The sequence below is a fragment of the Myotis lucifugus genome, unplaced genomic scaffold (genome assembly GCF_000147115.1).
Source record: "Myotis lucifugus unplaced genomic scaffold, Myoluc2.0 scaffold_110, whole genome shotgun sequence".
In the NCBI taxonomy this organism is placed as follows: Eukaryota; Metazoa; Chordata; class Mammalia; order Chiroptera; family Vespertilionidae; genus Myotis; species Myotis lucifugus.
Window position 1 is genome coordinate 2,082,965 of NW_005871158.1, and position 13,960 is coordinate 2,096,924.

Genomic DNA, 13,960 nt, shown 5'->3' on the forward strand with positions numbered 1-13,960 from the left:
TCTATGCCACCTTAGGTCTTTTGTACATACTATTCCTTCTGTGTGGAACACTCTCCTTTATTTGCACTTAGTTTTATTCTATTCCTCCTTAAAGTTAAACTTAAATACCATTTCTTCAGGAAAGCCTTCCCTGACAGTCCAGAGCAGATTAGGACCCATTCTATATGCTCTAACAGCAGTTCTCAAAGGATGGTGGAGACTATTTCAAGGAGTTCATAAAATCAAAACTATTTTCATAATACTACTAAGGCATTATTTGCCTTTTTCTCTCTTATTCTCGCTAGTTAACATGGAGTTTTCCAGGGGCTCCAAGTCATGTGATATTACAACAGACTGAATGCAAAATCATATATGAGAACCCAAGTATCTTTTATGAGTTAGAAATGTAAAACATTTGCAAAATCATAAAACAATATCACTCTTCTTCACGGAATTATTTTTTGTTTCAGAAAATAATTATTTTTAATAAAAATATACTGTTTAATTTAACAAGTATGTTTATTATTTTTAAATGTATTAGTAAATAAATATTTTTCAAATTTTTGTTTTAATTTCTAATATGGTTAAACACTAATACTTAAATATTAAAAATAACCTACATAAACAAAAGTTCTTTGAAAATCCTCAATAATTTTTAAGTGTAAAGGAGTTCTAACAACAAAAAGTTTGAGAACCTCTAATTTAACCATATACTTCAGCAAAAATAACTGTCGTACTAATATATTTAGTTATTTACTATCAGTCTTTTCCCCTATTAAGTTGTAAGTTCTCCTAAGGCAAGAACCTATCACTAGAATCCCACAGTTAATGGAGTGTGTGGTATATAATAGACTCTATTGTTGTTGATGTTTTTCTTATTCAAATTCTATCATATTTCATACTTTTGGACATATACATAACTATTCAACTTTATCACTGAATATTACTTATTTCATTTAATTACCTTTTTCTGAAGGCTGATGTGCTCTCTCCCTTTTCTTCTGCAAAATTAACTAATTTTGTATCATCTGGAATATTTTTCTCAGGTGCTATGTCAGTGCCAATGTGATTTCTGAATTTCTGAGAACCATATGTCAGCTTGCCAGAAACATGCAATAAGCCATTGTTGCCTGGACCTCCTAAATTCAGATCATCTTCTTCAGACTTATTAGAGAAAAAGGCAAATTGGAATTTTTGCATTGGTGAAATATAATTTGTGTTTTCATTAGTTTTCTTTAAATTTGATGTTAACATTTTTTGCCTCTTTTCCACACCTACAAAAATGGAATGTATTAATTATTACATGTTCTCCATGAAAATAAAATTTCAAAAGCATGATGAAAAATTTAATAAAAATTTTCAAAAGGGTTTACTAGGTAAATATGAAAGCAAAAAGAAGTATTAGTACAATAATAAGATAATCTGAAATATTATATGAGGTTTTGAAATATAGGTGACTGTCACTTTACGGTATATCATATCACTGAAGGGCCCACAGAAATTAAGAATTCTTTAAATTAAATTTGAAATTTATACAAAATCTATAGAATATTACAAAATAGGTTTAATCCCTGACCCATAGAAATAACCATATTTGTAATATTTAAGTATTTTATCTACTACAAATGATATAATTATACAATTATAAAGATTTAAAACTTACATAAACAATTTATACACAGAAATATATGACCAACCATGTAAAATGTTACTATGATTCAGTAATAAAATACATGATACAATGCTTTTAACTTTATAATGTTGCCTCTAAAAATTAAGATAAAGGAATACTTTCATTAGGGTTACAAAATTGTAGGTTTCTTTACAGAGACTTTACAAGCATCTTTGGGAGGTTTGGGAAGAGTTTGGAGGCTTTAGTAGGGTTTGAATTTACATATATATATATATACTAGAGGCCCAGTGCACAAAATTCATGCACTTGGGGGTCCCTCAGCCCAGCCTGTGCCCTCTCACAGTCCAGGACCCCTAGCTCCTTACCACCTGCTTGCTGGCTGCTCCTTACTGCTTAGCGCACTGTTCCTTAGCGCTGCTATGGAGGCAAGAGAGGCTCCAGCCACCACCGCTGCGCTCGCCAGCCATGAGCCTGGCTTCTGGCTGAGTAGCCTCCCCTTGTGGGAACACACTGACCACCAGAGAGCAGCTCCTCCATTGACCATCTGCCTCCTGGTGTTCAGTGGGCATCATAGTGACTGGTCATTCTGCCGTTTAGTCGATTTGCATATTAGGGTTTTATTATATAGGATACACACACACACACACACACACACAAATATATATGTCCACATATATATGCACTATGGTATATATTGTATAGACTGTATATTATTTGGTATATGCAATAGTACATATATGTTTGCATTTATAAATACATATAAAATATAAATGCATGAACCTACCGCCCAATTTAAAAATGAAAATTTTGCCAACAATATTACATTAGATCACATATACTGTTTGAGTGTGCTTGTGTTTTAGCTTTACAAAATGATAGTATCAAACTACATATGATCATCTGCCTCTTGTTGTTTTCACTCAATGAATCTGTTTCCTTAAACCAGAGGATCCTACTTTTAGTAAAGGGCAAGGTGAAAACTAAATAGCAATGATAGTTTTGATGGTAAGAGGAAACAAAATTCACAGAAAAACAGAATGCGTATATGTGATAGTATATTGTGTGCATGTGATATGTATATGTAAGTATAAGTATATATAGAGAAGGAAAATGGTTTAGATAAGCGGTTCTCAACCTGTGGGTCGTGACCCCTTTGTGGTCGAACAACCCTTTCACAGGGGTCACCTAAGACCATTGGAAAACACATATATAATTACATATTTTTTTGTGATTAATCACTATGCTTTAATTATGTTCAATTTGTAACAATGAAAATACATCCTGCATATCAGATATTTACATTACAATTCATAACAGTAGCAAAATTACAGTTATGAAGTAGCAATGAAAATAATTTTATGGTTGGGGGTCACCACAACATGAGGAACTGTATTAAAGGGTCGCGGCAATAGGAAGGTTGAGAACCACTATTTTAGATTTTTAGATTTGAATAAGAACACTGATCTGAATAAGAGAAGTCTCTAACTTTCATTTTATTCCACTAAAAATAAAAGGAATTAAAGTGTTACTAAATTGTTGTTACATTGACATGAGCTGCATGGGTTTGGCTTTATAACAGATATGTGATAATTTACCTAACAGTTTATGACTTTCTATTTCTTCTTCCAATGCCTGAGTATCTGGAATTTCTGAAATCAATGGAGCAGGTGGGAGAAAACAATCCAATGATTTTCCACTACATGGATAGCTATATAAAATACAAAAATGTAAATATACATGTTAATAGAACGTAACATCAGAAACTATGTATTTATCAATAAACATTACTCTATCACAGACTCTTATACATCCAGTAAATTAACTGTAATAACTTTGATTTATCCCTATATAGCAATATCCCACAGCCAACCTTATGTGTCATAACATTAATGACATTGCTATATGAGATATGCTACCTGAATAATGGCTATATCTCCATCTCCTTTTCTCCAATTCAAATGCTTGTGACAGGAATCTTAAATATGTTCCACTATTTTTTAAAAAGTAGTAAATCATTCTGAAACTTTAGTACCTTAACTATTACAAGTGACAAATTACTTTTGACACACCTCATAACTAATCATGGGTCATCAGTGTAAATGACACAATTACTGATATTCTAGAATATTCCTAAAGCATTATTACAAATTAATGTCCTAACCCAAATATTCTTGGTCCAGAACCATCAAAAACACAGAAAATCCAAGCCAGTTGAAAGTAATAATCATTTTGTAAACCTACAGCAATTGACCAGATTATTGCCACCCTGTTAGCATTGATAACTAACAATCTCCTTATCTTTCAGCTGTGATCCTATTAAGAGATAATGCTTTAATGTTTTCTTTCCAAAGTTGACTTGCCCTTCATTAAAACAAAAAGATAAGTGTTAGGGGACAGGCAATAAAGTTGAGAATAGCACCACATGTATTTCCTATGCCAAATCCCAAGGATTTTATTATTTGTTTCTTATCTCTTCATTTAGGATTTCAAACTCTTGGAAGTGAGAGACTCAGTCTTTACTTTTCTGCATCTTACAGCACCTAACACATAGGTATTATGGATATATTTTCCAAATAAAAAATCTACAACACATTATCTGACATTGTCGATAGACTGTCTGACAAAAGGCCAAAGCATTTGCTGCAAATCAAAACAAGATACCACCTCACACTTCTCAGATGGCTAGCATCAATAAATCAACGAACAAATGTTGGTAAGGATGTGGAGAAAAGAGAACCCTAGTTCAGTGGTCGGCAAACTGCGGCTCGAGAGCCACATGCGGCTTTTTGGCCCCTTGAGTGTGGCTCTTCCTAAGCCTTAGGAGTACCCTAATTAAGTTAATAACAATGTACCTACCTATATAGTTTAAGTTTAAAAAATTTGGCTCTCAAAAGAAATTTCAATCGTTGTACTGTTGATATTTGGCTCTGTTGACTAATGAGTTAGCCGACCACTGCCCTAGTTTGTTCTGGGAACCCTAGTTTGCACTGTTTGTGGGAATGCAGATTGATCCAACTAATAAGGAAAACAGTGTGGAGGGCCCTCAAAAAATTAAAAATGGAACTGCGTTATGACCCAGCAATTCTACTTCTAGGTATATATTCAAAGAAACCCGAAACACTAATTTAAGGGAATATCTGCACCCCATTGCAGCATTATTTAAAATAGCCAAGATATGTAAGCAACGTAAGTGGCCACCAATAGATGAGTGGATAAAAAAGTTGTGGTACATATAAACAACATAATACTACTTGGCCATAAAAAAGAATGAAATTTTACCTTTTACAACAGCATGGATAGACCTACAGGGTATTATGCTAAGTAAAATAAGTCAGACAGATAAAGGCAAATACCGTAAGATTTCACTTATATGTGTAATCTAAAGAACAAAATAAACACACAAACAAAATAGAAACAGACTCATAGATACAAAGAACTCATGACTATGGGGTGAAGTTCTGGGGAAACCAGGCACACGTTTCCAAAGGTGCTCTTCTAGTAACACAGGATGTGCTTAATTTCCCCAGCTATGAGTTGTGACAGCACACGTGAAATGATACCAATGAGGTAAATTTATTAGAGACTCAATGCCCAGGGTTTTTATTGGGGACTAATCATGTGGGCATCCTTTCTATGGCACATTCCAGATTCCCAGAAACAAAAGCAGATGCTCAGCATAAACAATATTACTTGTATAAACAGTTTATGCACTGTGAGCCACTCTTATCAGTTAACTAGAGGCCCGGTGCATGAATTTGTGCATGGGTGGGGTCCCTCAGCCTGGCCAGCCGGCGGGGCAGCCGGGGGAGGGACCACGGGAGGTTTGCCAGCCGGCCCTGCCCTGATTGGGGCCCATCGGGGCCGGGCAAGGTGCTGGGAGGTGTGCTGCAGGAGATTGGCCTGCCCGGGGGGGTGACTGCGGGAGGTTGGCCTGGCCACCGGCCAGAGGAGGTTGGCTGTGGGAGCACACTGACCACCAGCGGGAAGCTCCTGCATTGAGTGTCTGCTCCCTGGTGGTCAGTGCATGTCATAGTGACTAGTCGTTCCAGTCATTCGGTCGTAACCATCATTTAGGCTTTTATATATATAGACTAGTTGTTCCAGTATTCGGTCGTAACCATTGTTTAGGCTTTTATATATATAGATGGTGAGAAACTTCCTAAAATCTAAGTTGTCAGAGTCCAACTAAAGGCCAACCTTGCAAGCAGTTTAGAACTAATATATTAACTCTTTTCTGCACACAGGCTATTCTAGAAAATCCAAGAAAGATGTTAACAAGATACAAAAAACACACATTTAGCTCTACTGTTCAGCCTTCCCATAAAGTCAAATCTTCCTTATGATTTCCCTATTTTCCAGAGGTGCCATAATTTCCCCAGTCACCCAGAATCTAAACCATAGTATAATCTTTTCCGCAGTATACCCAGACACCCACCAGGTCTTATTGCATCTTACAAATTTTCTTGAATTCATCATTTTCTTTCCTACTGTCATTCTCCTAATCCAGGATCTAATCAACTTACGTTTGGTTGAGAACAATGGTGTCTTAACTGGTCTCACTGGCTCCAGGCTTTCTCTCTCTAATATACTTTATTGACTCCTATCACATTAATTTAGAATTGTTTTCATCATATTATTCCATTCAAAATCCTTCAGTGGTATCCGAATAATGCCAAACTTCCAAGTGTTCAGAGACCACCTTACAGTTTTAACTCTTCTATATGTATCTTATAGTTCACACCAAAGTGATAGGTAATGCATTTTGTCCCTCCTCATCTTTGTTCAAAAACATTTCCTTTACTCAGCTTTCCCCTGTACCTGACCCTAGCACCATTTCTACTATTGTTCAACTGTTTTATTCACTCATCAATCCATTCAACAATTATTTACTAAGAACTATGTGCCAGGCACTGTTCCAGGCACTAGAGCAGTGGTTCTCAACCTTCCTAATGCCATGACCCTTTAATACAGTTCCTCATGTTGTGGTGACCCCCAATTCATTGTTACAAATTGAACATAATTAAAGCATAGTGATTAATCACAAAAACAATATGGAATTATATATGTGTTTTCCGATGGTCTTAGGCAACCCCTGTAAAAGGGTCGTTCGACCCCCAAAGGGGTCGCGACCCACATGTTGGCGACCCACAGGTTGAGAACCGCTGCACTAGAGCTTATATCCATTCAAATTCCAGCTCAAGCCCTACCTGGTTTGGCTCAGTGGACAGAGCAGCGGCCTGTGGACTGAAGGATCCCAGGTTCAATTCCAGTCAAGGGCACATGCCTGGGTTGCGAGCTTGATCCCCAGTAGGGGACGTGCAGGAGGCAGCTAATCAATGATTCTCTCTCCTCATTGATGTTTCTATCTCTCTCTCCCTCTCTCTTTTAAATCAATAAAAATATATTTTAAAAAAAATTCCAGCTCAAGCCCTACCTTCATGAAATCCCCTGGTTCTCTAAGATTTTCTTCTCTTCTCCCATTTCTTTTTCTTTATTTTATTTTTTGTTAATCCTCTCCTGAGAATATTTTTTCCATTGATTTTTAGAGAGAAGGAAGGGAGGGAGGGAGGGAGGGAGGGAGGGAAGGAGGGAGGGAGAGAGACATCGATGGTTGACTCCCACATGTGCCCTGACCTTTCGATGCACAGGCTGACACTCTAACCACTGAGGACACTGGCCAGGGCTCTCCTCCCTCTTCTTAAGTATGTTTGAACCTATGTATTTATTACAGTCCTCCTTGTATTAATAATAGAAAGATGATAGACAGATAAACAGATAGATAGATGATAGGTAGGTAGATAGATCTGTTATCCCCTCTAGATTGTAAACACCTAAGGGTTTTGTTTTTACTTCCATTTACATTGATAGTATTGAGCACAGTGCTTTGTATAATTAGGCATGTTATACAATAAACTAGAGGCCCAGTGCATGAATTTGTGCACAGGTGGGGTCCCTCGGCATGACCTGCAGGGATTTGGGCAAAATTGGCAGTCCAACACCACCTGCCGCTCCTGCCTGGCACACCTGCTCATCCTGGCCCACTGCCGCCTGCCATGGGCTCTCACCCAGTCAGTCCTGATCAGAAGAAGCTCGCATTGCCACAGCAGTGCTTGCCAACCATGAGCTCTGCGTCTGGTGCCCGTCCTGAGGAAGGTGTTGAGGGGGGGCTGGGATGCAATCAGCCCTCCAGGTGGGTGGGCAGTGGAACGCCCTTGCCGCCCGGGATCCGGATCCATCCCACTGACGTTTGTACCAGTTGTCGGGAGCCACCTGGCGGCCGCTTTTATATTGTTTCTTCCTTGTTAGAGCATCTAGGGAGGGGAAGCAGCCACGGTGTTCGAGACTGACTTCCAGGAGGCCAGCAGTGCTGTTGGGATGGTGCCAGCGGCGCTGGTCCGTCGGTGCCTGGCCTGTTCTCTGGAGATTGGAACTGCAGAACTACTGAGGGAGTGAGTGGCTGCCACTGGGCTGGTGGGCCGCTGGGATGGGCCGGTCAGCTGAGCAGCACTCCCGCTATGGGAGTGTACTGACCACCAGTGGGCAGCTCCTGCGTTGAGTGTTTGCCCCCTGGTGGTCAGTGCATGTCACAGCAACTGGTCATTCGGTCACTTAGGCTTTTATATATATACTAGAGGCCTAGTGCACATAAATTCATGCACTGGGGGATCCCTCAGCCTGGCCTGTGCCCTCTCATAGTCTGGGAGCCCTTGGGGGATGTCCAACTGACAGTTTAGGCCCGCTCGCAGGGGATCGAGCCTAAGCTGACAGTCAGACATCCCTCTGGAAGTCTGGGAGCCCTCAGGGGACATCCTTAGCGCTGCCGCAGAGGTGGGGAGAGGCTCCTGCCACTACCGCTACACTGGCAAGCCATGAGCCAGCTTCTGGCTGAGCGGTGCTCCCCCTGTGGAGAGCATCTGCCCCCTGGTGGTCAGTGTGCATCATAGCGACCTGTCATTCCCAGTCATTCTGCCATTAGGGTCAATTTGCATATTACCCTTTTATTATATAGGATAGATGTTTGTTGATTCAATTATATGACTTTTAACACATAAAGAGTCATGTCCAAGATCCTTATTCTGGCATTTAACCTCCACCACAATAATTAGCTTACTTTTCTAATGTTATATCCCATTGTGTTTTTTTTATCCTTTTATGAATCTTCTATTCTATACTAGAGGCCCGGTGCACAAAATTCATGCACTTGGGCGGGGGGGGGGGGGTCCCTCAGCCCGGCCTGCACCCTGGTGGTAAGTGCACATCATAGCGACCAGTCATTCCGCCATTCAGTCTATTTGCATATTAGCCTTTTATTATATAGGATACTATCCCCTAAAAATACTGTGAATCATCCCATCTCCATTCTTTTTCTCTTGCTGTCATACTCTGCCTTTAAATGCCCACTTCCTCTCTTGTATCAGAATTAGCAAATCCTTCAAAGCCTCCTGAAGTCTCCCACCACTTCTGCAAAGTGTGACCTGATCAGTTTAGCCCAAGTGTCCTTCCAAATCTGAAATTTCATTGCATATATATAAATGCTTATCATCTGCTTTGCACTCTTGTTTTTTACTTTGTATTGTTAGAAGGTCAAACATATGTTCCAGTTTGCCTAAGCCAGTGCTGATTAATACTGGTTGTCCCAGTTAGTTGGATGCAACTCTTTCACTCTCAAGCTTATCATTTGTTTTGCACTCTTTTTTGACTTTGTATTATTAGAAGGTCAAACATATGTTCCAATTTATCTAAGCCAGTCCTGATTAACAACTGTTGCCCCAGTTGTTTGCAACTTTAATCCCAATCTAAATGATGAATTACATGTTCACATTATTTATTAATGAACTTTCCATATTTGTGTTTAATTTCCTAAAGTAGAGTTTGGTGTGTGTTTTTTTTAAGTAAAAGTCTGTTTTAACCTTTTTATATCCTTTTTAGCATTCAGTCAATACTTTAATTAATATTTGAATGGCTCAGTTGTTGAGGGTCGACCTATGAACCAGGAGGTCATGGTTCAATTCCTGGTCAGGGCATTTGCCTGAGTTGTGGGCTTGATCCCCAGTGTGGGGTGTGCAGGAGGCAGCTGATCAATGATTCTCTTTCATCATTGATGTTTCTATTTCTCTCTCCTTCTCCCTTCCTCTCTGAAATCAATAAAAATATACATATTTTAAAAAGAATAAATGAAGTATGCAATTTATTCAATGTTTCATTTAAAAAGGATAATAGAACAAATGCATAAAAATGTTAGAATTTAAGAGCAATAATACATATGTGAAAATCCATAAACAGACTACCTATTCTCTATTCTTATTTCCTCTCTTACCACATCTTTATTTCACCTGTACTTCCTGCCTGCACTGAATTTGCCTATGCCACTTGGTTTTTGGTACACTGCCCTTTTTGTTTCCAAAAGATCATCAGTACTTCTTGTAGTGAGCTATTTTTTGACCATTACTTCCATCTTTAGCCAAAATAATTTAAACAGAAATGCAATAATAAAGCCAAATAGGCAAGACACAATTCTACTTTTTAAATTACAACATGTAAGATGTTAAACTTTAGCTACTTCTTTATATATGAATTCCATGTTTACCAAATATATACCTAAGACATTACTGTGTTTATCCCTCATTTTTATTTACATATTTACCAGAGAGAAAATTATAATTCCTTAAACATCAAAAAAGCCTAAATAAAGCAATATACTGTGCTATCATTCTTAAAGGCAGACTTACTTTTCAGCTTCATCTGGTTTTCCAAAAAACAAATTATCCAAAGAAAACAAGGAGTCATTTGATTTCGACATGTTAAAAACTGGATTTTGTCATAAATCTAAAAAATACAGAAAAAGAAGTTTATATTTTACTTACAAAAATGTAGAAAAATATTCCTAGCTACATAAACTATAACCATAAATTTCTCATAAAAACCACAGACTACCTTCCCAGCTGCATCTCCTGCAACTTCCTCCAAAGCGCAATATTCAAATACATTATTCTCTGTTCTCCACTCTTTCATGCATTTCACACTTGTACCCCTCTTCATACTGCACCAATGCTTAGAATGTGTTTTCTTTCATTCTCGACCTGGCATAGTGTAGGTCAAATGTCATTTATCCTTCAACAGCTTCTCTAAACTTGTCCCTCTTACCCAAAACAGAATTAATCACGCCTTTAGGGCTTTTATAATACTTTGTTTATACCATTATTTTTAGTTAGGATAGTGCATTTTATTGTGAATGTGTATGTCTCTAACAATAATACTATGTACATATTCAGGGACTTGCTTCAAAATATAGGTGGAGAGGTAGAACAGTATTAATGAAACAAGATTGGCAATTATTTGATAATTGCTAAAGCTATGTAATAGGTATGTGGAGTTCATTATAATGCTCTGTTCTGCCTATGTATGTATGTTTGAACCTTTCCAATATAAAAAAATTTACAAGTTTAACATATAGATTTAAGTTTACATTCATATTACATAACATATATAAATGTTTACATTCCTTTTTAAAATATAATTTTTACACTCAGAGATGTTATCTAAAGGCTAAAAACATTCAGCATTGGCTCCTGGGAATAGAATAAAAATATAGGGCACAAAGAAGCCTCAAATTTGATAGGAAATAGAACCATTTCTACACACATATGTTGCTTCCTTTACATTGCCATTCTTACCCCTGCACATGAACGCTACTAGCATCCCATTTTTCTAAATTCTAAATATGATAGAAAATTCTATATAACAAAACATGAATCAGAGGCACTAATCGTAAAACATAAATCACAATTATATTTATTCTGTGATAATTAATATGTACACTGCAAATCTTTGCTTAGGATAAAAGCTAAAATCAAAGAAATTATATGGGTGCCATCTCATGGAGAAATCCATATTATCAAATCATGTCCCTCCAATTTTCAGTCCTCCCTCATGTGGGATGAGACACATGTGGGAGTATGTAGACACAACACACTACACAGAGGGCTACATTTGTGTATAGTGTATGTTGTGAGGTTTTTCACTGTTTTAGTTGTTGTGTTTTTCGCCCTTCCATCTGTTTAACTTAATTGCCTTCTTCATTTTTCTCAATGTATTAATCAGGTAGTCACCAACAAAAACAAATAGTAAAAGAGAAACAAATTAGTATGGTTCATTAAGTGTCTAAAACATTTTTGACTGGATGAACAATAGAAGCCTAGGATAACAAAGTGGGAGGCAGAAATACAGTGTCGTCAGCATCTTTATTTAAGTAAACAATTTCAGAACTTGAAAACAATTACCTGATAAAGCATAAATGAAAATGCTAATCATGTTTCTTTTTTATCCAAAAAGTAACCTAAAAAATGTTCCCTTTCTAGTCTTAGGAGAACCATCTAATATTAAGTAACCAAAAAAAGTTGCAAAATTAAAACTCACCAGACCACTTTTATATATGGCTTTGCTACCTCAGAATTTAAGAAGAAATCTTAAGCCTACCATATCTGTTTGAATTTATTATTCTAAAAGGAAGTGCAAAACAATGATGAAACAACAAACTAAAAATATTTGTTTCAGAAAAAATTACTTCATAAACTAATTGAAAACCCTCCCTAAATGCAGAGCAAATATTTTTTTTTAAAAAACAACCTTCTGATTTGATTTCTAGTTCTGGCATAAAAGAGAATATAACTTGAGTTCAGAATAAAAACATGATGCACTATTTTAGTTCTGATGTATCCCTATTGAAGAAAACAACCCTGACCTGAAATTCTGCCTCCCCACGATGTGCATTACTTTTCTTCACAGCACTCACTGATAACTGGGATGATCTTACATGTTCAATTGTTTATTTTGCTTTCTCTAGATTGAGCAGGGACTTTTTGCTCAATGTATTTCAATAACTCAGAACAGTCCCTGGCACATAGCAAGTGATCCGTTAAGAATTTAATGTGGAATAAATGCATTAGCAATGACCGGTTTATAAAAATAATTTTAAATAAGAAGAGTTTCCATCAACTCTGAAACTTAAAATTCTACCCCCAAAACTTTAATGTTCAGTTTTAAAAGGTGAATTTTTTTCTAGTTCAGTATTTATGTAATCAAATGATAAAAGACCATGAATTTGAAACTTTCATTATGTAAATATTTTTTGAAAACACGGGCCCTACAAGGGACCTTAGCACATTCCTAAGAGTTTGTAATTGTAGGAGACCCTAGATTCTGAATTCATTAAAATGTTAGGTTTAGAGTCAGATTTTCTGAGTAAGTTTCCATTTGGATTACTTTTTACGAAGTTTTCATTCAGGCATGTGGTGTAAAATTATATTGTAACAATTATTTTACGGTTTTGTGTGTGCTTTGCCTCTAGTCGCTCTTAAAAATACTTAAACTCTTTCTGTGACTACACCATTTGTTGTCTGGTGAGATGACCCGCACCTTACCTATCTTCGTGACAATTCGGAATTTTCTTCCAGTTTATAATCCTCACTGAATAAAATGTTCAGATCTATTAGTTTATCTTTCACAGTTTTTACCCTCAGAAATATACTCCTTATTTCAAGAGTGCAACAATCCTCTTACAAAATATCGATTTGCAGGAATCGGTTAGTCACAGAAGCCAAGACCGACATTCGCTGGAGAACCATCCATCACAAGTGAATTTCATGGTTGGGAATGTGACAAAGTAAAAGAAACCTGGGAACACATTTCGACGGTCTCTCCGTCCCGGGCAGGGACAGACCCACACAGCCGGGCCCGGGGCCCAGCACCTCCCCCGGGGCCCCCACAGGAACCGGATCAGGGCCTGACGCCAACCCCCGCCCTGTGGATGCCTGCGGACACCTCATACCCGAGCACGCCCCCTGCAGACTCGCGGCCGCACGGCAGGCGCCTTCTGGGCCCGGTCCAACACGCGCGCATGGCGAGAGCCCTCCGCCGTGGGCCGCGGTTCCCACTGCGTCAAACAAAATGGCTACACCACACACGCAGGCCCCACCAGCTCTCGCTCTGGGGCAACACACCTGGAGGTAAACCCGAGGGGCTCCGAGAGCCACCAAAACGCCACCCAGCCGGCTCCTGGGCGCGCCGAGGCCACAGTCCACGCGAAAGCGAGCTGAAGCCCAGGCGTCGCGGGCTGCTGACTGGACCGTGGCTGAGGGGCGCCGGGCCAGGGGCCGGAAGTGTGCGTTCTACAACGCCCCTCCGCGTCCGCTGCAGCCCAGGAGCCCGCTTCAAAGAGTCGGGTTGTCCAGTTCTGACCTGCCCACCAGATGTCCGGGCCCCAGTTCTCCCCTCCCTCCGTCCCCCCTCCCTCAGTTCCCCCCCCCACTCAGTTCCCCCCACCTCAGTTCCCCCCTCCCTCAGTTCCCC

The 13,960-nt window shown here is 38.7% G+C and overlaps 1 protein-coding gene across 1 annotated transcript in view; it reads right to left on the minus strand.

Annotated features, from left to right (window-relative positions):
• The window catches only part of HFM1 (HFM1, ATP dependent DNA helicase homolog), a 93,103-nt gene extending 82,691 nt beyond the window's left edge, over nt 1-10,412 (minus strand). Inside the window, exons 1-3 of the mRNA XM_023757679.1 lie at nt 10,342-10,412; nt 3,208-3,320; nt 944-1,253 (exon numbers count right to left, since the gene is read on the minus strand). Coding sequence (XP_023613447.1) covers nt 944-1,253; nt 3,208-3,320; nt 10,342-10,412 — 494 coding nt within the window. The remainder of the gene's footprint in view (nt 1-943; nt 1,254-3,207; nt 3,321-10,341) is intronic.
• Nucleotides 10,413-13,960: the final 3,548 nt, after the last annotated feature.